The 25,239-nt window shown below is 38.7% G+C and overlaps 1 protein-coding gene across 2 annotated transcripts in view; it reads right to left on the bottom strand.

The window, feature by feature from the left end:
* The window catches only part of PPP2R5E (protein phosphatase 2 regulatory subunit B'epsilon), a 73,476-nt gene that overhangs the window by 25,593 nt on the left and 22,644 nt on the right, over positions 1-25,239 (bottom strand). For both annotated transcript variants that reach the window (XM_058027357.1, XM_058027358.1), the window contains exon 3: positions 6,554-6,750. In XM_058027357.1, coding sequence (XP_057883340.1) covers positions 6,554-6,750 — 197 coding nt within the window. The remainder of the gene's footprint in view (positions 1-6,553; positions 6,751-25,239) is intronic.

Genomic DNA, 25,239 nt, shown 5'->3' with positions numbered 1-25,239 from the left:
AACAATTCCTGGGATGGGGCAGTCACAGCTTCTCTGGATAACCTGTGCCAGTGTCTCACCAAGCTAACAGTGAAGAATTCCACCCTAACACGTAATCTGGCCCTGTCCCCATCCAAATTCAAGCCATTATTCTTTGTTCTCCCCTTCCAGTTTAAAGCCACCACCCCTTGTTCTAATCTTGTTCACTCAGACAAGAACCAAGGTGGATTATGACACTTGGATCTGAATTAGAAGTGTTAGCTCAGCCCCAGCCCTGGGTACAACCTCCTCCCTGCTGGGAACTGGAGCTCTGCAATTCCACTCTGGGTCACCCAGACCCAAACTATATCTGGGTACCCTACCAGTAACTCCATTCATCACTATCTCCCTGTAACTAAGTTTTCAGATGATTCAATGGAAGAATTATTTACTTAATATGTGCCAATGTAATTCTATAATACAGTCTGAAAAATCACAGCAGTAGCTAAGTACCTCAGCACCAGCAGAAAGAGCCCCTCACCTCTAGAGCAGGCAGGAGACCAAGTGAAAGCCTGCCAATGAATGAACTTGAACTCTAGACAGCATTGCAAAACTCATGCTGTCCTGGACTCCAAACTAAAGAACAAAACATACAATTCAAAACTCAGGAAAACAATCCCTCAGAAGCAGATTAACACTGTGCTTGTCTGTAGACAAAATGCTTTAAAGGCTGACACAGCCAAAATAGGGTGTGGGGATGTAAAGATCCTTTAAGTAAATAAATAAATAAATACAGCTCAAGTGTTTCTTGAACAAGAAAAGTGTTTTCCCAGTTTATTTCTCTCCTTCAGACCCAGTCACTGCACTGTTATGCAGACAGAGCCTGACAGATGCAAGGCCCATGTAACCAACCACAGCAATAATGGATCCAGGTAAATGTAATAACAGACTGTCCAGAAAAATTATTAGGGACAACTGCTGCAAGAGGAGCTGCCTCCAACTGATTTTTTGAGAAGGGCACAAAACATCAGAGCCTCTTCTTTTAATAAGCATTGTACATTTAATACGAGCTAGGAGTATAAAGAATGTGAGCAACAAAAACATCTAACAAAAGTATTTAGAAATAATGCACAAAAGGAATCAAAGGTAGATTCTTTTCTTGCTTCTACAGAATTGCTAACCTCCACATTAAAAAAAAGAAGAACAGAATGTAAAATATTATGTGATTTTTACGTGGGTTTTTTTTAACAATAGCATGTTTGCTCCATTATGGCTGCATCTACATGACAATTTTTAATCAAAAAACATTGGGGGGGAAATCAAACGATATTGCATTTTCCTTCCAGCATTTCAGATACCTTCCAAATCTGTTCTACTTCCACTGAGTCAAGTTCAAGATTAATTTTACAGAATTCCTGAACTTATAGAAGATTCTCATTAGAAAGGGATATGATTTGTCAATTCTTGTGAGAGCATATGATTTCATTGTTTTTCCTTAAACTCAAAATGACATTCATTTTCTGTTTTGAAATCTAATGCAAGAATCAACAGGAACATACACACAGGTTTTTTGTTAAATCAAAAAAGGTAAGACTGAATATAGGTGGATCTGCAGAAAAATCTCTATCCAAGAACATTTTAATACAGAAACTCTGAAGATGTCACACTTAGTCACAAGACACAGCTAAAGCTATAGAAAACATAAAAACCATAATGCCTATGAAGTCTAACAGCTAGAACACTTCCTAAAAATAGGTTGCTCAACATACTAAAAAAATCATGGCTTAGCAAGATATTCTTTATGTTTAACGGGTCTGTCACAAACAAACTCCTGAACAGACTCTGCCCTCACATCTGTTGAGACAAACCTGCAGTAAAAACCAATGCAATCTCTCCAGATTTATGTCAGTAGAAAGAGAGGATAAAAAAAAAACAAACCCAAAACCAGAATCTGACCTTTAAAACGCATTTTTTGTGTTTATTTGGGTATTGATTTAACCAAGTTTCTTTCCCTCTGTTGCTTAACACAGCTTCTACACCACATGACATCTCCTGTGATGTTTCACTTGGGCTGAACAGAAATTACAGTCTTATTTTACTCAATTTGCCATTACAGAAAAGATAAAGATGACAATGGGAAGCTAGAGGCATTTCAGCACTTAGAAAAGAGAACAAAGTATCACTACTCCATTCTAAAAGCTGGATCTGAAGAGAGTTTCATTAGCCATCTCCTGTGGGCTGGCAAACACACACTGATGTGTAAACCTCAGGGCCCAGGTCTACAATTTCTAAAGAAGCAAATAGGAGAGCTGAAAAGTTGCTTACCAACAAAGAGATTCATCCAGACATCTCATTTTAACAGCTTGTCAATTTTTTTGTTCATTTTCCAAATTAAATAGATGAGTTTCCTCAATCTATGTCTTAACATCCATAAAGCACAAACAGTCTTACCACATACACCCTTCAGGACACCACAGATAAAAACAAACATTTATTTCCTTCAACTACCACTGCTTAATCTACCAGCAAAAATCAGTATCATTAGTTAAAGCCTCCACATTTTGCTCAGACAGGAATAAATTTTAGATTAAGTATCCAATTATTGGCTCATAAAGTCCTATTACAGGCATTTCCTTCTTAGCAGAGTGTGGCTTAATTGGCAAGGCCATTTTTCCTAAGATTTGCCTAATTCTAAAGAATGTCATCTGCCCTTCTGAACAACACATCAAACTGCAGGGGAAGCATGCTGAGCAATCCCCTCCTGAATAAATCTGTTCAGCTCATGGCCATTACCACAAATCCCAATTCCTCTCCCCATCAACTGATATTGATGACATGGTGAGGCCTCTGCAACTTGCTTTGGTGGTCATTAGGAGATTCTGGTTTATTTTATTTTTTTGAATAGCAAATAACATGCCAGACACTGTATCAAGCTATAGAGAGTGGTTTAAAGAAGCAGATTTGCACACAGGTTGAGAAACAGCCAAGTGGTTTCACATTTAGCTATATACAACATCATATCACATGATCAAGAGAAGAAGATGAAAACATGTGATGTTACAAGCATGGATAAAGCTTTTAATGGCATAAATTTTAGATGGCATGAAAAACATCTCTAAATTATCTGGCTGCCACAAATTACTTTTTCAAACCCTTATATTTTAGAAATCTCAGCTCTTCTAAAGAATTCTACCGGCAACTTTTTCCTAGCCTAGTATGTCTAGAACCAAACAACCTTGGGTCATTAACAGAGATCATTAACATACACATACATTATAAAACCTTAAAACAAAAGAAGTCTCTTCCACATAAATTAATTTTCAAGCATTTTAGATGATTTAGAAAACACTTTAGCTATTAATCCTTCTCTGTGAATATTAGTAACTTTAAAAATACCAGTTTTTGACTGGTACACTTTTTTTCCCTGCTCCTGGATGATGTTAAAACTCACAAAAGAACTTTTTTTCCCTTCACCTCCAAATCACAGTAGCCAAAAGGGACAAGCAGAAAATACTAATTCTCAGATTCATAAACACTAAACACAACAGGGTAGAGATCTTTCAAAGGGACATAAAACAACTGGGCTCAGTTTTGATCAGTTTTAAGATCTTGGTCTTTCAATCAAAACACTCCCATGACAATTGTGGCAGGCAGGCAGTGGGGATGCTAATTTGGTCAGAACACAGATATTGCTGTTTTCTTCACTATCATGACAGGTCTGAGACTGTCAATGTGACAGCTCCCCTGTGAACCCAGCTGGAGACTTTGGTGAAAATCCCCAAAAGCACATGAAGGTGGTAGCTGCACTTGTGAAGTCAACTGTGCACATTTAAGTCTGTCTCAGTGCATGATTATGGGCACAAAACTGCCTGAAACAAGAACATGCATTTACTGCAAAGAGTAACTTACACCAAATAGCAGGGCTTTAGTACAAAGTGACTAATGCCATCTCTTCACCAGGCAGCATGTGCTGAAAACTCCTTCTATAGCATTTTAGAAGAACTACCTTTCCCTCTAGGGCCTGTGTTCTCAAAGTGGTGAAGAAGTCTTGCTTTTATAGGCAAAGACCAGCAGGAAAAAACAGCATTTTTACCAGATAGTCCATCTACAAAAAACAAAACACCTGCAAGCCTCAAAAGCCCTGGTGATGTGGGTTAGCAGAAACACAGCAACAGCATTCACTGGGACCATCAACAGGAATCATTCGTGCATCTGCTAAGGGTTCACCCCCACAAATTCAGCATCACAGCACTGCATCCTGCTCCCATGGAACACAACCACCAAAGTGGTTTTCCAGCACCCAAAACACCACTGGTTGTGACAGGCACAATCAGGGGAGTCCAGCTTTCAGCTGCTTACACCTTCACCAAAGCTCAGGCGGCTGTTGCAGGCTGGAGCTTCACCCAAAATCTAAATTACAATTTACAATTATATTTACTTCAAATTTCCTCAGGAAATTCTTAAGGAATAAAAACATGTTCACTTCTTTAAATACTTAAATAATAGGCATCTTTTTAGTTGTTAAAAAAAAAGTCAGATTTGGGCAGTCAGGGGCCACTGGGTAGCCAGACAGAGGACATGAGAATATTCAGAGTTCTCCCCTGCTTCAGTATCCCAGCACTGAAGAGGGAACAGCCTGGGTTCAGCAGCACAAATGCAAAGGAGAAGAAAGCAGAATGAAGAAGGGCATGATGCCATGGAAGGAAAAGATGAGAGAACAGATTTCTATCAAAAAGGATCTAAGTGAAACTGGAATTTCTTAAGCACCGTTAGTAAATATCTGTGAAATCCACTGGAAATATTCAGGCTGTGTCTTTATTTCCAATAGATACTCCATACCATAAATACAGACTATATTTAAGGAAATTATTCAAAACCATGCTTTTCAAACTCTTTAGGCAATATATAGTTTCCTTAAGTTAAAACCTGTTGTGTGAATCAATAAAAGTGACTGCAGGGACAGCAGGACACAATACAAAAGGGGTTTTACTTTACTGTTTCATAGATTATTATTTATGATTCAAATTGAACCTCATAAACAACTACAAATCAAATTCTTCTTGCTTCCTGAGGCCCAAGCTAAGGCAACACTAACTTTGAGAGTTTTTATTCAAGAGATGTTGCTGCAGTAAAAAACTATAACCAGTGTCAACCCAAGAATACAACCTCAGTAACAGAAATGCTATAAAAATTACCAAATTCTTGGGGGGGGATGAGTTTGGAGGCATCTGCTACACACAGAAAAAGCCCCCCATTTTATTGAAGTTATCTGTGCATCAACATCCCTTCTGGGCAAAGGGTGTGATATACTTTGCTCATCACAAGGGGTACACATCAGATCAAACTAACACATGCAAACCATTTAGATACCACAGTGCAGCACCAGCAGAAAAACTGAGAAGAAAAAAAAGCCATTCTGTATTCTGCCTGGTAGGTGAATGGTGCATGAGTTCACATTGTGAAGAAATAACACAGCAAGCAGTTCATTCACAAGACTGGTCCGGTGCAGAAAGGGGCAGGAGAGGGTGAGGGAGAAGGGAAAGAATCTGAACTCATAATTACAGGCTTTCTGACAATGCATACACACAAAGAAGACATATTAAGATTTTTTCATATGCCCTTAATTCTGTTTTTTTTCCTTCATGATTAACTGCTTGATGGTTCTGTCACAATTTACAGCTATTTTTAAATACTACAGACAAGCAACACAGCATGAATCTGTGTGTCAAAAAAGAAGCAAGGAGCATACACAATGCAATGCAAAAACTATTCATGTTTTTCTTCTTACAGCACATAGCTAGTGGATCCCACAATCACACAGTACTGTTAGGAAACTGTCAAGACCAAATCTATATTTAATTAATTGCTTTCTCATTTAGAGAACAGGTTATAAGGGTTCTGTTCAGCAGCACAGAACAAACATTTTAAAGCAGTGACTGATTTTGCCAGTTGTAATGAACATTCTTCACCATAGAGCATCTGGTACTGTTTCCATTTTTACAATTAAACACCATTATTTAACAATTTATACATAGAAGGTGTGGCTTTATAGTTGAGCAATCTTGCTCACTCTCACAGCCCCTGCAATGAATCCACATAACCCAACCAGGAAATTGACACAACAATCCTGTACAACATTTTTAGCATTTATTATTTTAAAATTATTATCCATGCATGCTTTAAGGTATCTGTACCTGAGGCAGACACCCAAGAACTTGGAGAAAGTTCAAAGAAAGATAAGAAACTTGCAAAAATTATTCCACTATTTACACTGGGAGGAGAGGGAAGATAGATTGGAGGAAACATGAGGGACTGTGATTTAATGGCTGCTGGCTTTCTCTATCAGGAAACAATCCAGGTTTCCTTTCATAATTTGTGACACTATAATAAACATAATCTACTTGACTTATATATTTAAAATATATAAAAATTAATATTTTTGTCATTGGAGAATTATCCCCAAGAAATGTCTATCAATAAATCCAAGCCAAAGGCATCATTTAATCCACCTACCCCAGGTGTCAATTTTGCCCACAGGGTGTAAATGGAAGTGCAAGTGGGTTTGAAAAGAGACCATGAGAAAGAAAGAACTCACCATTCTAACTACTTCAGGGTAAGTCTGCTCTGTCAAACAGCCTCTGCTTATTGTAATGTAGTCCACCAGTTCATTAAGAGTGGAGCGCTTGTATTCTTTCATTTTAAGGTCTGAAAGCGTGTCCATGAAGTCAAAAATGACACAGCACTGTTGAAGTTTCTTTAGGAACAGTTCAGGCTGCTCTGAAGATGGAACGTCTATGAAACAAGAAAGGAAATCTTTGTGAGTCTGGCATCTTATTATACAAAACAGGATTTCTTTTTGAAGATCAATTTCAAAGGAAAGCAGCATTCAAACAATTCTTGTAAAACAGAGCTCAGATTAACAAATGAACCACTTACAGGAACTGTATTGCTATTGTGTGTTTGAGATCTTGAGCATATTGTAGAAGGCATTTAATCATCAACTGCCATGAGGAAAATAAAGTTCACCAAGAAAGTCCAGGCTGAAGTAGAGAATGGACACACACCAGCATTTAAGACTTAATTTTACAATAAACAACTACTTTGACTGGAGGCTGGTTTTTACCATCATTAACTTCAACTCCAAAGAAGGATGAAAGAAGCGTCAAACACATCAAGCTTGATTAATTTGTATTTCTAAAAACACCACGTCATTTATAGCCCTGTATGAATATACATGAATACATATATATGAACACACAGCAAGGCCATAATTCCATAAACAAGTTCTGAGTTTCAATCATTATCCCCATATTGACACTTCCCATAGCAAAATCAATTTCACTGAAACACAGTGAGGATTTTTTCTCTGTACTGTGAACACATAACATGCATCAATAGGAACATTTTCACAAAAAACAGTATGTGCTTGACCAATAAAGTAAGCAGAACTCACTACTTTTGTTCCATTTTCTTAATTCACAGCAAATGAAAAGACTTAATACAATAATAAAAGGAATGTCAACTTCTTAGTTGTTGGTTACTTTACCAAATGCTTCAAAAGAATACAGAGGCAGCTTCATTTATCCAATGTTCATGTACACAAGAGGATAGCAATAGCAGAAAGTTGTAGAGATGAAATTCCACATTTTTACTCTGAAGGTCTGTCCTCAGACTAGGGAGCTTCCTTTCAACTACCTGGTTTTATTTAGGCACCAATGCCTGCCTCAGCACCAAAATCCACTGGTTGACCTTCCTGATCTCACTTTAAAAAAAGCTTCAGTAGTAGAGAATTTGTGTTTATTTCTTAAAACCTGGACTTCTCAAAGGCCAATCTAAATGGAACTTCTCATTGCTGACAAAGAATAAGTCATAGTAAGGAATACCTGGCAAATGCTGGGAGCTGTTAGTAATTGTATGGTACTTTTAAATAGTTTTAAGACTTAAGCGCCACAAATCTGTTTTGCTTAAACACAGTGCTTCAATTTAATTAAAACCAGTGCTTAAACACTAAAAAGAATAAACGTGATCGCAGTACAAATAAAGATGCAACAGTTTCTTCAACCTGGTTTTGTTTACAGCACTGAAGTAGTGACAGGATTCAACAGGGAATCTACATGGCAGGAGAATCCTCCTTCTAGAAACACCTCTGGAACCCTGAAGGTCCCAAAACCAGGCACCCTGAAACCATTCCACTGGCCAGGTGTCTCTCACACACTCAAACACCTCAGAGGAGGCAGAGCTGAAACCCAAAATGAGCCAAGGAGACAGAGAAACTCATTAGCCTTCACCCACAACAAAAAAGATCATTTCTATACATGACCTTTCTAAGGTTACAGCCCTACAGGACATAAAGGGCCTGGGGAAGCAGAGTTCTGTGACTGCTCTCTTGACTACCTGCCTTCAAATAACAGAGATGAATGGACTTCAGAATTCACTGTTTTTAACAAGCAGGCAACAGTTAAATGATGAAACATTTCTTCCAAAGACAGCCTTATACTGTCAAGACAGCCTTATAGTGAAAAACAAAAGAAAAAGAAAGTGCAATTGGTTTCTTTTCAAAAGCTTTGTTTTTAAAACTTGCACTCTTTCTTCTTTATTACACCTATAATGCACCACAGACCTTGAAAATATTTAAAAGGTATCAATACAATCAATGTTGCTACATGACCATCATGGGGTTTGGTTGCACTGTTCTCCATGACTTCTACATGTTTGTTTTGACCAACAAGGACATTACAGCTAAAGAAAAACAAGTTGAAATCAAGTGGAATCCATTAGGATACAATTCAGCACAAGTTAAAACCAGACTCATATATATGACTCAAGATTACACTCATTTTAAGCAGGGTTCATAGTAAATAAAAATTTTTAAATTACTAAAGCATTAAAATAAGTCATAAAAGTTTTTCTTTCTCCAGTTAAGTATCTGGAGGTGTGGGAATAAAACAAAAAATATAATTACATTCTTCTCAAGAAAAACCACTCTAAAACCCTTCATGAAATTCATGCCAGTCTGACTGCATCAACAGGACATATGAACCATAGGGGAAACTAAGAAAAACCAAACCACAGCCAAGCAAAAAACCTCTAAACAAACAACAAAAAAACCTCAAAGCCCCACAGAATAAAACCCCACAAACCAATTGTTCTGGTCATATCTGCTTTTCTTTATTAAGTAAGTTGCCACTCACACTAGGGAATACAACTCTAAGAAGTTTCACTCAGTAATTTTTCTCAATGTTCCTGGGAATTTGGGGTGCCTTGGGAACAGGGGGAACCTAATGCCAGGGGGGTTTTGTACTTGGAAACAGGGCAAGTATATGAGAGTTAATATGCTTGAAAAATGAGGGGGTCCTAAGCCAAGAAAAGGGTGGCACAAATAAATAAAAGCAGTATTCCATGTTCCCAGCCTTCCCACACAGACCATGGTATAGGCTGGTTTGAGATTTTGGGGTGGGGGTTCTTTTTCTGCTCTTTGGGGCACACACCTACAGACCCCAGAGCAGAACTCCTGAACTCCCTCATGCAGCAGCTTGGAATGAACACACAGCTCCTTACAGATGTTCACAGCTGGCTGAGGAATGACAGCAAACCCTTTATTCTCAGCAGATACTCAGAGCTTTCAATGAATTTACTCCCATGCCAACACAGTCACACATTTAGGCCCCAAAATTTAATAACCTGCAATATTACCATTGTATCTACTTTCACATAAAAGTAGAAAATTGAGCAAGCACTCTAATAAATCTGTGTAAATACTCATAACACTTTAATAACCTATAAAATAAAATTAAAGTGACAGTATTAAGTAGCATGTGTGATTTATGTCAAATACACAGAGGAGTATACATTTATTAAAACCAAAATTTAAAGCAAGATAAATTTCTGTTTGGGTGACTGTGAGAACTCTCCTCATTTTCAGGTCTTTGCTACAATTTAATTTTCAGGCTTGTCAGTTTTCTCCTCAGCCATTTAAAACTGTTCAGAGCTTTTGAAATACAGTGAGTATTCACAGACTCAAAGGAAATCGGCTTAGTGAAAGCATGTACTAGGACATCTGAATGCTGATTATCAAGACAGAATCAGAGCTTTAAAGTCAAGTTTTTATAAAGTTATCAGAAAAACTGACAGAAAGTGCTATAATTTTTTTTAGACATGGACCAACACTTTTTACTGCAAAGGCTGAAATAGTAAAATGGCTAAAGCAATTCTGTTTTTCTCTTAATAGCCTTTTCCCAAAATAATCCTAATCCAACCAGCCCATCCCTTCTCATCAGTCTCTGCCTTCTGCATCCTTTTATCAACTAAAGACATAAAAATCTGATGGCAGACTTTTATTGCAATTCTCCAACATCCATAAAAACATATTAACGTTTATACTACATTCAGGTTTTAATTAAAAGTCATTTACAAGTAACTCATTTTGGATTATGGGAAACAAACTGTGCACCAGAGAAACTGCATGCAGGGAAGTGAGCTCTGCCTCTCCTCTCCCTGGCAAGTGAACACCAGATGGGGAGAACCTGGATCAGTTCCCTCCTGCCCCTAATTCTGCAGTGAAGGATACAATGCTGGGAAGTGAAGAAGTGAAGGTGTAGGAAGGAATTGAGCTGCTCAAAGCAGCATGGCAACTGAGGAAAAGCCATGGACTGCAGACACAGGGCAGCAAAAATCAGAATGAAACAAGACCAAATGTTCAGATTACATATGAAGTATTCAGCAGAACTAGAGGATGCAAGGGAGATGCAAGTTAGAATTAAGAAGGAAGTATTTTACAGAAAGAGTGGTCAGATACTGGAATCATCTACCCAGTGAGGTGGTGGAGTCATCATCCCTCGAAGAGTTCAAAAAAAGACTGGATGTGGCACTTGGTGCCATGATCTAGTTGAATTGTTAGAACATGGGTTGGACTTGATGATCTTACAGGTCTCTTCCAGCCTTGAATTTCTGTGATTCTGTGATGCTCACACATGCTACCCTTCACCCACATATGCACTATCAGAACATTTATGAATCATTAAAATCAAAATGCTTTCAGAATAAGTACTGCTTCCAGTATATACATTAATGGTATTCATTACCCTGAAGATGACATTTGCATAGAGAATTACCATCATCTTCTTGTATGATAGTAAAAGCAAACACCACATTAAACACAAAAAATAAAAACACATACTAAAACCAAAGTAAGCCCAAAATGGGGAAGAGAGACTAATAGTAACATTTTTATTCACATTAATTTTAAGAACTTCCTTATAATGTCCCAACATCTGAGAACTCTGCATTCGCTCCACCTCTGAGATTTCCTCTTTCAATTGAGTTGCAAAATTTCAACTTTTCCTTTTGACTTACTAGCAAAATAATTCCTCAACTCTTCTTTAATTTTCATATCTTCCAGTTACTAAGTAAACCTAGCACAATATTTTTCTACTTAAACAAAATCTCCTTGTGAAAAAAAAAAATCTTCCAAACCCCAAACAGCTCCCACTTTGCTGCCACTCACCAAATCACATTAAATACAACCAAGCACTGCATCAAGACCTACCTGCACAAAGGAGGCATAAAACTGCTACAGCTCACCCTCACAAATCACTGTGAAGATTTTATTATGGAAGAAGTTACCTTTCTAGTCTTCATTCCAATAAAACTGGCAAATTTGAATTTGAAAGCCTTTTGGTTTTCTTTGAGAAGGTGACACCCAGCTCAGAGCTTTCCCTAACTTACAGTCCTGAAATACAGAACAACCACGTGTCTATAGGTCACTTTGCACAGCAGAATATTGCTCTTAACATTCCAAAAAGTACAAATGTTTGCCCTCTTTTTCTTACACAAACACTTCTTGAGAAAAATAATCACTATCCTGATTGCATTGATTTAATTTTCCTAACTGGCTGTCAATATTAAGAATGCTTTGCCAAGTCGGTAATCATTCATTTATAAGAGGTGCTTTTCTCAAAGCTGTTTTCCCAACCCATTCTCTAGACTTAATAATTACACAGGCAGGGCAGCAGTCAGGCACTGTGTTCCAAATATGTAAAATCTAACCAGTACAATTATTCACACAGCAATAAATACAGTGGGACAAACTCAAGCTGACTTTCCTGAGTGAAAACACTCAGCAAGAAAAAGCACAACATTACCATAGCATTTCCAGCACATTCAAACTGCATGATTAGAAATGCAACACAGGACATAATCCACCAATTTCCTGATAATCACTGCCTCTTCAGCTAATCTGTCACAAAATTGAGAATTATTTCCCTGGCCATAAATTTGCCCCGACTCAAACTGAGCAAATTCTCACCAAGTGGGATTTTCCTGGGTAGTTCCACAGGGATCCTGGATCCACAAGTGTCTCCACTGCTTATAACACTCCCCAATCATTTAACAGATATTCAACAAACATCATTTACTGGGGTGGGTATTATAAACTCAGTGTAGATCTAACATATCATTCGAGTGGGGCAGCATTACAAACAACACAGGGTTGTGTTGTGTACTCATTAAAAGATGTATTCTTAGTCATATAAACTGCCCAAATTTTGTAATGTAGATATATTAATCAAAATTCTGCCTTTACTCACATATGTGGTACCTCAGGTTTCAGCCCCTGAATAGAATAATAGGTGAATGAAGTGCTATAAATTGACAATAAAAAGAATTTAATAACGCATATTTTTCAAAATTATGCTTTTACACTTTATGAAGTTGAACCTTTTGCCCATTTCCACAGCAGGCACAGTGCAGGCAATAATATAATTTAATTTAATTTCTCTTCATTTTCATACAGCTCAATCCAGAGCCACAGCAAAGTTTCAAGGAAAAGCCTCCTCTGGGCTATGGTTCATTAACCTGTGATCAACACTTGCCCATTCTCACCAGTGATGTCTGTGCTGTGAACATCTTTCAACTTGGAAGTGAACCAAGACAAGAAGCCTGGTTGTCAAAGCCATTTATGAGCCATAACAAAACATTATTCCATGAACACTGGCTGCAAAAGGTCTGTATTAGTGCAAACTGGCATTGATGATGTGCACCCCAAGTGAGCAGAGAGACTCTAAGGGAGCTGAGGTTTTACAAGATTGGGTGCTCTCACTCATCACTGACCTACACAAGGAATCTGTTATGAAATAGTTACATCAAACATCTCAGATAATGACATGTAATCAAGGAAATACGTGATGGATAGTGAGAATTCCTGAGCAATTAATGGAAGACAAGACTACCAGGGTATTTTGGTGCACCAACTGGTGTCCCACAAAAATAGCCTCACGAGATATTTGGTCTGTACATTATCAGTGCTTATGCTTGGACTGATAATCACCACTCAGCAGAACTGTGTCTCTTCATAATCAGGCAGCAATATCTTCATTTTTTAGGTAAACTGACAATATTTTCAGCATTTCCCCATTAGTTCTTCAAGAACTGGGATGAGTTTAATGAAATAACCCCAAGACAGTCAAGGTTTACCTATTCTACATGCAAGTCCATTCACTCCAAAAACGATCCAGGCCAAAGAAGGTAAAAGAGAAGGCAAGGAAAATTATTCAAATGACAAGATTTCAGAGCAAAATTGATGGAAAAAGAGCAAGTAGATGAGTGTACAAAAAAATTTCAGCAGAGATGGAAGAACAGCAAAGAGGCTGTGAATATTATAAAGAAGGTAGAGAGAAGTTACAGAAGGCAGGGAAACAACATAAATTATTAAAAGATCAGGAGAGAGAGAATGAGGTAGAGCAGGAGACTTGGAAGATGGAGGGAAAAAATGTTTGGAGAATATGTACACAAGGAAAGTAGAATATTTTAAAGGGGAAAAAAAGTAGTAGCTCCAAGTGGTTAAGCAAAGCAAGAATGAAGGAGTTAGAGGTTAGGGGCTGGATTTGATTAAACAGCCACATTTCTGGAGGTTCTTGACACTCTGACATCTTTAATATATCCAATTACATTACTTGGGGTGAGTTTGCCTGGACATCAAATTAACACACTTGAGCCCCAGGCTGATCAAAGGTTTTGTAGGTTCCTTTTGCTCTCTCTCCCCCACCCCAGTTTTTACCAATATTTCAAAAACAATTATTAGTCAATTCTTTTTTTTCCAGGAAAGCAAGAAGGCTGGCAAAAATACACATAAATATGATTTCAATTCTCTAAATTGAACACATGGCATAAAGTTCCAAAAGAAGACAAAAATACTTTGCTGAAACACTGAGAGTTACTGTGGCCAGCTTCTTGGACTGACTCAAGTTTCTCTTACACTGGCTCAGAAAACTCATGCCAGTTGTTTTAAGTAGGTTTTTACTGAATTGCACTTTCAAAGTACAAGCTACCCTTCACTCAGCTAAGTCACTGAGTTTGCTGAACAGTCACCAGAAAAACCTGGTGCCAGTGTCTGTCCTGCCACTTGAAAACACTGACCTGAGGTGGTGAACAAGTTATCAGGATACCTTTGCCACACACTTTCTGCCCTATACCATACAGCATTACACATGAAACACTTAAATATTACTTTTCAAAGTCTTCTCCAAGAAGGGGAAAAAGAGCACAATGGGTTGTAAATGTTCTTTATTAAAAGAAAAAAAAAAAAAAAAACAAAAACATCCCCACTGTTTCTTTTCTAAATTCTACATGTATATAAACATAAGCATCTTTCAGTTTGGTTTTTTGGATGGTTTATTGCTTCTGGTTTTTTTCTGACTCTAACCTTTTAATTAGCCAGATGTATTAGAAGAAACCCAACCTGGGAGACAGCCCTAAAACACAGTAAACTCAGCTCATGCCTTGCAACTCCCTGAGCTGTTAGAACATTCTCAGTGTAAGAATGGAAATACCACAAACTCAGAAGATCTCTTGGATTTTAGCACCATGCTTGGTTAAAAACACAAGACTGACTCTTCATGGGGAATCCTTGCAGCTGGGGAGGCTCCAGGATCAGTCCCCAAGTGTTATTCCTTCCACCTTTGCTGAGCCCCCCACTTGCTCCTCCCAGCCCTGACCAGCAGCAGCTGCACACCAGAATTAGTCAGGTTTTTCTGTAGACATTTGAATAGCAAAAGCTACAGATAGAGTAAATGCAAAGTAAACTGAACTCACCTATGTGCTCAACTGCTCTGCCCTAAATCACCTCCCAAAGAGCAGAGGCAGGAACACCATAGACATAAAGCCACCTTGTTTTCCAAGGGATTTCTCAAACATCCAATATAGAGCAAGCTGCACAATGGCAGCTTAGTGCTCCATGGCAATCACCCTTTCCTTTAAAATCCCTAACAGTTCTTCCAGGTGCTTTTCAGAGTATTTTTAATTGCCCAGCTGGTCTCTAGGACCCTGCCATCCTACATCCATTCCAAAGTTCTGAGTAGAGCACTGGAACCCAAAACATCAATAGAAACGCCAAGTCTCAGCTCATTATTTCAACTTGGTCAAGCTATGCTCAAATTTTATTTCATACTTGTTTTCTGTTGATTTTAGAGAGCATGATGGATTGCATTACAGCTTCAGCTTTATCCTGGTACAATGTATACAATTTTTTTTCCATTGTAAATTACTGGCAATATTATGGCAAGAGCAGCCATTTATAATGAACAGGACCTTGTTTACAGGTTTCTTAGATGGCAAAAAAATTTAAAATGTTTACAACTTCCAGGACACTAAGAAAACAAACCTTTGCACAAAACCCCATGATGGCCTCCTGACCTAAGACAGAAGAATCCTTAAGAGGATTATTGTCTTTCTTTTGATAAGATTCTTACCAGATCACAATTTTTTTTCTGCATGACATGAGAGGCCTGTGCTCTGTAATGATCATTAAATATAAGAACACAAACACAGCAATCTTACAGTTAACTTCCACCCTGAATGCAGTCACAAGGCAGTGCAGGATTTGCATTGCAATTCATTTCTTCAGTGCATTAAGTGCATAATGAAATAATGATAAAATTATACATCTGTACATGCTTCCTGTAAGAATGCAAAAATTGTATCTTGCTTAGGAAGTGCTCTGAAACTGCCATCTGTCCAAATAAAATATGCAATATTCATTTTGCTTCAACTACAGAGCTGCTCTATGAAATTTATACAGAAATGCCCAGACACTTGCAAAAAAGCTTGAACCAAGAGCACAGGAAATCCAACTCATAACTCTTATCCAAGCAGGCTCAGAGCAAGTGCCAGAATTGCTGCTTTGCTTGATACTGACCCACTAATTTATCCCAGAAGTTACAGGAATTCATTCTCGAGTGAAACAAATAATTATGTGAGAGCTGCTCTACATACATAACCCAATGTCTAAGAGCTCAGGCTTATATTTTAAAATATTCACATTTATTAGCTTAAATAATATACATACATATAAAATATACATTTCTATAACCCTGTTTATACATTGAGAAGAGTTTAATTGAACCCTGAAAACATGATTTCCATTCTCTTCTCATTTGGCAGTATAAATTTAGTCAGCAACATATTCTACTTCATGCTAATTTACCACAACAGTCTCCCAACATTTTCCAGTAATGCACTACACAACCCAACTGTTTGCTCTCTCACTCCCTCCACAGAGGGGACAAACGTGTGTAATGGAGTAAAGATTTTATGGAACTGCACATCTGTGACAGCGTTCACAGGGGTCTTGGGATGAGGGAGGAGATGAGGATCATGTTTCAGAAAGCTTTATTGTTTTATGATATATATTATATTAAAACGATACTAAAAGAATAAAAGAAAGGATTTCATCAGAAGGCTGGCTAAGAATAGAAAAAGAATTAAATGAATAACAAAGGCTTGTGTCTCAGACAGAGTCTGAGCCAGCTGACTGTGATTGGCCATTAATTAGCAACAACCACATGAGACCAATCACAGATGCACCTGTTGCATTCCACAGCAGCAGATAATCAATGTTTACATTTTGTTCCTGAGGCCTCTCAGCTTCTCAGGAGGAAAAATCCTAAGGAAAGGATTTTTCAGAAAATATGTCTGTGACACACACCATTAAAGTACTATGTTTGTGTAAGAAAAGAATCCAGTATTTAGTAAACATACCCCAAAACTGCAGAAACAAGCTGGGAAATCACTACAAAGTGCCCAAATGGACACAGCGAAAGCTCAACTTCTTACACATTCTTATTCTTATCTTGTCTTTCTCACTCTTTGTTAAGAGTAAGAGATATTCTTACTTCCTTCTTTTCTGTATATGCTCCAGCACGACACAACAACAAAATCATGGGTTTAGCCTTCATTATACATTTAGTTGTTTTTAATTCTAGTTTCAGCCTACTGAGATGTCCAAGATGAGAATCAACAAGCTGGACTCAACGTTATGCCAAAAGCCAGCTGGGGTTGCAGGGATGATTGACTGTGTCACAGACATCTTTTATGGAAAATCCTTTCCTTAGGATTTTTCCTCCTGAGAAGCTGTGAGGCCTCAGGAAGAAAATGTAAACAATGATTATCTGCTGCTGTGGAATGCAACAGGTGCATCTGTGATTGGTCTCATGTTGGTTGTTTCTAATTAATGGCCAATCACAGTCAGCTGGCTCGGACAGAGAGTCTGAGCCACAAACCTTTGTTATCATTCTTTGCTATTCTTTTCTTAGCCAGCCTTCTGATGAAATCCTTTCTTCTATTCTTTTAGTATAGTTTTAATGTAATATATATCATAAAATAATAAATCAAGCCTTCTGAAGCATGGAGTCAGATCCTTGTCTCTTCCCTCACCCTGAGCCCCCTGTGAACACGGTCACACCACTGCAGCAGCAAATCCCTCAGGGACAGCATCCCCCGTGTTTGCTGAGCACAAGAACAGAACCCCTGCTACACCCCAGCCACGGCCAACACGGGAAAACCTGCAGGTACAGCTGGGATAACAGCTCCTGGGCAGCTGAGGAGCTCCAAAGCATTGCTCAGAAGGTGCTGGGTGAGGATTCTGCAGCAGGAGCAGCCCAGGCAGTTTCCCTGCAGGAAGGCAGCTCCCGCTCCGCGCACTCCCTGCAGGGCTCAGCCCCAGGCACGGTCACCGGTGAGCCTCACACGCTGCTATTCAACACCTTGTGACAATAACTCAAATAACTCACAGGGAACACCCTTTTCATACTGCCAAGCCCAGTGCATATGTCTAAATGACAGAAAATAAATATATAAATGGACTTTATTTTGCTTTTGCAATTGCTGTAGAGTTCTCTCACATTCCCTGGTGCACAGAAACACATTGCCATTCTATGCCACTTCTACAGCAACTTTTTGATCTTCAGATTATTCAGGATCTGGAGCAACTCAGCAATAGAAGGGAAAAACATGACATTTATATAATACTCATCTATAACCTGTCAAGTTAATATGTGCTGTGCTGGGTATTTTATGTTATTATGTATTATCATTACATATGTCTAAGTAAAAATAACAGCTATGCCTTTAGAAATAGCATCTTGTCCATCACAGAATGGCTCAGCTCAATTTCAAAGGTATGTAAATGAGAGTCATTTACTAGTAATTATCCACCTTTAGAGTCTATTGCTCTGTTATACCTAAACCAGGTATTTTAGCAAAAACTTGCAAAATTGACTGACACAGACTATTAGGCCACTTTTCTCTCTTCTGAACAGAAACTTTTTATTCTGCTTCTTGAACCCTTAATGGGGATAGGCATTTTATCTCCCTTAAACCTTATGGTTCTAGAAAGCAAAGATCTAATTTCAGAATATTTATAACTGTCTAAAGAACAACCTTTATCATGACCTCGCACTAGCATGATGCACATGGACCTTCTTTCACAAGATCTTTACCTCTCACCTCCTCAAAAACACTGAAGAAAATAATCCAGGATTTTTTAGACGGAACATTCTCTACCTGCTTGTGTGCAAATCCATCACAGGGGGTTCTGTCCCTCATAAATGCTGTCTGCTCCTGGACAGACAAATATATCTGATGACCACTGGGCCTTGGCACCTGAATTTCTATAGAAATTGTGTAAACTCTCTGCAATATCACTATCAGTGTACAACAGCACATTGCTGTTAAAAATAAATATTTGACCCATAATAAATTAGAAGTTTTGTATTAAATTCTTAAGAATAAGTCTGAGAAAATTAGAAATTTTACAGACAAGGTTATGCCATGCAATTAACACAACCAAAGGCACAGCTCTGCTGGGCTTAGAGTCACTTTGCAAAGCCTTCTTAGTTTAGACTGTTACAAATATTAACCAGACATAACAGTTTAGGCATTAAATATAATTAAGGCACTTCCTCTGTGGTTACCAAACAATACCCTTCATCATCAACTGCTACCCTCTCCACCTCTTCCAAGCTACTCATTAGTTCAGCTGCCTCTCTGTTGAAGATGATAAACTGAAATTAGATTTCCAGCAATATTTATGCCCAGCTGTGCTGTGGTCACAAACTTCATCTTGAAGGTGGTACCCTGGCCAAACTGAAGTCAAGGAGTGTGACTCTGGTTCATTACAACTGTGATTACACCTTTCCTCTAATTGGCAGAAAGCTCATTGCTTACTAATGAATAATAAAAAAAATTTTTAAAAAAAAGGAAGAGCAATCACATCAGTTATGTATTCCACAACAAATTAATGGAGAAAAACTCAGCAGGAAAAATGTGTGCTCTGCAGGTTTATACAAATACAGGTAACTCTAAAAGTGAGGTGATCCAAATACACTACTGGTGAATTAGCATAACATTCTGCAATCATTTTTATAGAGTTTTTGCAGGTACAGATCAGCAAACATGCTTTGTATCTGTCCAAAGGAATACACAGATCACACCTTCCCTGGCTTGCACTTTCCAGAAAGCAGCCAGCTCACTACTACACCACTAGTAAGAAATCTTTAACTTACACCCTTTGTATTTAAAAGACAGGACTTCAAGTGTATCCCTCATGCCTTCTCTTTCTTCCATGAAGTATCAAATTCACTAATACATTATTAAATGCTGAGTGAAGCCAGCCATTCACAATAAAATTGAGTATTTTAAGTAATTGCCTCCCCTGGACTGAGGTTTATCCAGAGAAGGCAGACAGCAGCCTGGGTTCTCTTTGCACTCAGCCTGTACCAGTGGGCACATACACAGATGGCCCTTTCCCAATCCAATAGCTAACATGCAGCCAAAGTAGGTCAGGGGGCAACAAAAGAGTTTTTAACTATCCTAATCCAGCAGCTTCAGTATCCTGTGGAAACAACAGGGCAGGACCATCAAAGCTGCCGTGGTCCCAGGACTAAGTTGTAACAGTAAAGGCTGGAAAGCAAAATCCCAGCCCATCCAGCTCTCCCCCCTGTCCCCACATGGTAGTTAATTATTTAGTCTCAGAGATGCCAGCAGTAGCCAGCTAATTGCCTGCAAGCAAATCAGCTGAAGCATCGCTGGTGTGTGACTTACTCCTGCCTCTGACTGAGGCATTAATGTATCAATCCTGAACAGAAGAGCTAACAATCTAGCGAGCTCTACACCCACACCTCTGGTTCCTGTCATTTTCAGAGGATGCTACAGCTTGTTTCATTTTCATATCAATGCCAGCCTTATGCTCTCGTCAAATGGAAGTATGAGCCCAGCTCAGGAGCTCCTGTGGCAGCAGAGGCCTGCTGGTTTCAGGCTCTAATTTGGCATTGCTTTTTGCCATTCCTCTGGGCTGCTCATGGAATTCTCACAGTGCTGCACTACTCCTTGCTGAAGGGTGCCTCTTTCCCTTGTTTCTCTCAGTCTAGAGCTGAAGCCCTCCTCCAAATGCCATCTATTTTTACCGAGGCGCTGCCGCCTCATCCGGATGCTGCTAATTGGCCCCTTAGTCACAACTGGAAAAGTAACCTGGCTGAGTAACTCCTCCTCAGCTGCTCACATTCATTCACACAGGGAAGCTTCCAGTAAATTTGTTCCAGGGTTTAACACAAATTAACCAGAATTTAGTTTCTAAGATTTTACAGCAGTGTCACACACACTTTTTTTTTTAAAATAATAGCCTTCCTGCACAAGATGCTTAAAGTTCAAAATCCTTAAGGAAGCACCATATAAAACTGCAGCACAAAAGATCAACTTCACCCTGCCTATTCACCAGGGATTTTTTTCCCCTCAAACTACCTACATCAATGTGCAAACTTGCAAGGGTTACTCAAAAGAAATAACAAAAATAATGCAAATTTTGAGTTTTGAAGACTGAAACAAGCAAAGACAATACACACATAAAAGCAACCCATTCTGAGGGGGTGCTTTTCCACAGGGACTTCTTTCTTATGTTATGTGACACAGCCCAGCTTGCTACACAGCTACAAAATGATGTTTCAGACATCTGAGTGAACCCTCCTTGTTTCCCAATCACTTTGCTAATGAAAAGTTGAAACATCTTGTAATTTCCTCCCAACTATTCTGCTTCTGTATAGTTATCAACCAAATTGGTACAAACAGCAAAAACAGACCATGAGAAAGACAGACTAGTTAGGCAGCTTTTACCAGGAAAACACTGGGAAAAACAAATAACTAAATTATCTGAATGCATCCTAAAACATTTGACAGCCTTTGTAATACTTCATTATTCCACTAAAAAGCCAAATTTAAATGCTTGGTACTTAAAAGCCATTACTTTAGAAATATAGCACATAATTAGAAAATTACCATTTTATTAAGATAACCTGACTCATTTTTACTAATAGAGACTGGAATAATTTAATATTAACATAACTAATTCCTTCTAGAAATTCTGATGTTACCACAGACAAATACATCATGTGTTTTTGACAACATGAATGCAACTCTTAGATATCCTGAATATCATCTGTAGTAACTAAAAGCAGAGTTTTGACAGGTTAGTAATTGTGGATTCAGTTCAATACTGGCAGGATTAATACTATTTCCTAGGACCAAAGAGAGAGTCTGTTCCACCTTATGAAGACAGCTCAGGCTGCCAAGAGTAAAGGGAAGGACCTTCAGCTGTGGATCATTAAGAAACAGCCATTTTAAAAAACCTGATGTTTTGGAGAACACAGCATCCAGTAAAACGATGGAACACTTTTTCCATGCTGGACTCAAGAGAACTTAAAATCATTTATTCTGCAAATGAGAAACTGAATGCTTCTGTGATGGTTTGTTTTGCTGAGAAAGGAACTCCTTTTCACTTGAAATGAAGGCTAAAACAATCTGCTTTAAATGTGATTTTGCTGAAAAGAAAGAACACATACAACAGACTGCAAAATCCTTGCCCAGCAAACCACTACCACCCCATTAGCTGGCACATCCCTGCTTCCCACTCTCCCATTAGTGTGGTTTGGCTGGGGTTGTTTCTCTCTCTGAAGGAACAGTTCCATATGGCTGTGCACAGCCCTGGTCCTGACTGAGGGTTTGAGTCAATTACAGAATGGGTGTGCACATCTTTTTGGGTTCAAGCACATGGAGGTACCTCAAAACCAATGAGGAATCCCATGACAGCACTGTGAGGGACATCAGTGCCTGCAGAGAGCAAGGAGTGAGCAGAGGGAGAACAAGACCCCACAGGACACTCAGAGCCCATCACAAGAGCACCAGGGAACCTGAGCCCCAGAATCCAGCTCAAGAGCATCCCTCTCACTCCTCCTCCAACTCACAGACCTGATGCTGGGAAAACCATTTTGGAGTTTCTAGCTGTGGACATGGTCACCCCTAGTTACATACCCCAACCATCCAACAAATGGTTCAGGCACACCCAAGTAGTCTTTGCCCTGATGATCTTCTCATTATTTCACAGGAGACTCCTCTCATGCAATCTCTGAGACAGACCTCTCTCACTGCACACAGCCTCACCTGGGCACCCAGGCTGCCTTGGCCCAATGCAAGGTTTCAATCAGGATTCAGCAAGGCAGAGGAAATTAAAAAGGCTGTTTGTGTAACGAAGAGGAAAATGACAGGTTCTTCTGCTTTGGGCACTACTCTTCCCACTGTGAGATAATCCTTCCTTGAAGCACCTGCACCACTTTAGGGCACTCACGGGGCAAGTATTTACTCTTGGCCCTCCCTTCAACAGCTCAGATACTTGAGAAAAAAAAAAATCAAATTATTCCAAAATTCAACCAATTGATAGACAGATGTAAGCTCACACATAGTGATTTTGATTGAATAATAAGTAAGTATGGCAAACAAAGCTGTATTATTATACAGTAGCGTACTATTGTACAGAACTTTACCTGTTCAGGAATAAAATCTTATCATTTCTCCACATCCTCACTATCTCCAAAAAACAGCACATCAAGCCAGCCATGAACAAAGTGCTCAGGCTTTAACAGGCTGGGGGAAGTGGCTGAGCTCTGCCAGCAGCAGTTTGGCAGGAGCAGCACTCAGCCCCTCTCGGTGCAGAATGAAGGGCTGGGGCAGAGCTCCCTGTGCTCCCTGCCCTGCCCCTGACAGCTCCTCCCACACAACAGGTCTGGCCAGTTCCTCTCTGCTCCCCATTCTGGGACTGAGCAACAACCTCCCTCCCTGGCTGTTCCCCCTTCCCCGATCATCCCACCTTTTCCCTGGCACCCCCTCGCAAGCTGCCTTTAACCCTTACATTTTGGGTAGCTCTAAGATAACAATCTTCGGTCGTTTTCTGGTTTTCTGCTTCCTGAGCTCTTAAAGCAAACAAAAAACAACCAACAACAAAAAAAACAGGAAGTTTATTTTCTCATTGTAAGTAAGGAACTCATTGAAATCTGTAGGAAGAAGAAGTTTAGAACTATTTGAAAATGTTTAGGGGGGACAAAAGAAAAACAAAACCACGCTGTGACCACAGTAAATGTCTTATTTACAGTACTTGAAACCCCTAATGTTTTCTTAATGTCCATGGGGGAGAATACACAGGAGGTGTATGAAATTCCCACTAGACTGCTATTTTTAAACTAAGCTACTTTTTTATTATGCCTAATAAGCAATGCTGATGTCCTTTCTCAAACCAAACTGAAACACAGTATTTCATTCCTATGAAAAATATTTAAGAACACATTACTGGTACAAAAACTTCTGGATTTATAATTTTCACATAAAAACTTTGAAAACTCTAGTTCAAGTTTATTTTTATAAGTAAATTTTACCTTTATTCTGAGCAAAATTCTCTGCCTCCAACTAGAGGAGAACCAACTCAGGCCCTGGCATGCTCAACAACAACTTCAGCAAAAAGATGGGCAAAAAATAAACTGAAAAATCTCTTTTGGCTTAGAATACAAACACAGTCCCTCTTAATATCTTAAACACAATGATCAGCCCTTGCTTTATTAAAATGTTACCACAAAACATACCAGCCAGAGTAACACAAACATTAACACTCATCTTCCTTCACCTTTCAAATACTGAACCTGATTCAGCAATCCTTAATCAGGCAAAGTGCTAATATATCCAAATAAGAATTATTCCTGAGCATCACAAAAACTGGTCTGAATTCTGAAATGCAGGAAAAACTGTTACAATGTGGGGACTGATCCTACGCTTTCAGATTTGGGTCTCACCAGCCTAGGAGAACTCTGTAGCTAGGATCAGGTTTTATGTTGATTTGATTTCTAACCACTGTCTCAAAGCTCTAAAAACCACAAACAAAAGCATAATTTTAAAAAAGTAAGGATCAGCTTTCCTCTGACTCAACTGCTTTGTTAGGGCAAGCAAAGACAAAATATTCTTAAATGATATCAGCTGCTAAAGTAGTCAAGTTATAAATCAAACCAAAAAGCATCCTACTTGAAACTTAGAGCCCAGAACAAACTTCTAGAAAAAGCAAATAAAACAACATCTCACCAAAAAGGAAACCCTAACACCTTTGTTTACACATGAAAACTTCACAGTCAAAACTGTATTTCAGAAAATACACCTTTTAACTACATAAGAAACTATAATAAAAATTTCTTATTTTTACAGACCTCTCCAAATTGAAGAGCATTGCCTTCATTACATCCACAAGATGAATATTTCCACAAGGTGAGTATGAAATTTCCCTCAACAAAGCACTCCAAGTAACCTCCCTCCTTTTGACCTGAGTGTTTACTGAAGGTATGTTTAGAAGTCCAGCACTAACCTACAGTCTAATTCACTTGTCTAACGAGTGAATTATATTCATAACTGGATGGTGATTAACACCAAACAACCCAACACTCACACAAACAGCACAGCAAATCATTCTTTTCAAGCTGCCAATCGCTGAGGTCAAAACATTCATGCTTTTAAGTCAAACTACAATCAACTTCCTCCCCACCCATTCTATTATTTCTTATTCATGCATTGACAAGAGCATGGAAGCCACTTCACAAAAAATCATGGGTCTCTTGAAAGAACCTACACTATTTAAAGATCAAACTATTT

Source organism: Melospiza georgiana, chromosome 6, assembly GCF_028018845.1.
Source record: "Melospiza georgiana isolate bMelGeo1 chromosome 6, bMelGeo1.pri, whole genome shotgun sequence".
Taxonomy (NCBI): domain Eukaryota; kingdom Metazoa; phylum Chordata; class Aves; order Passeriformes; family Passerellidae; genus Melospiza; species Melospiza georgiana.
The sequence above is the reverse complement of the archived record's forward strand: the minus strand, read 5'-3'. Positions and strand labels throughout refer to the sequence as shown.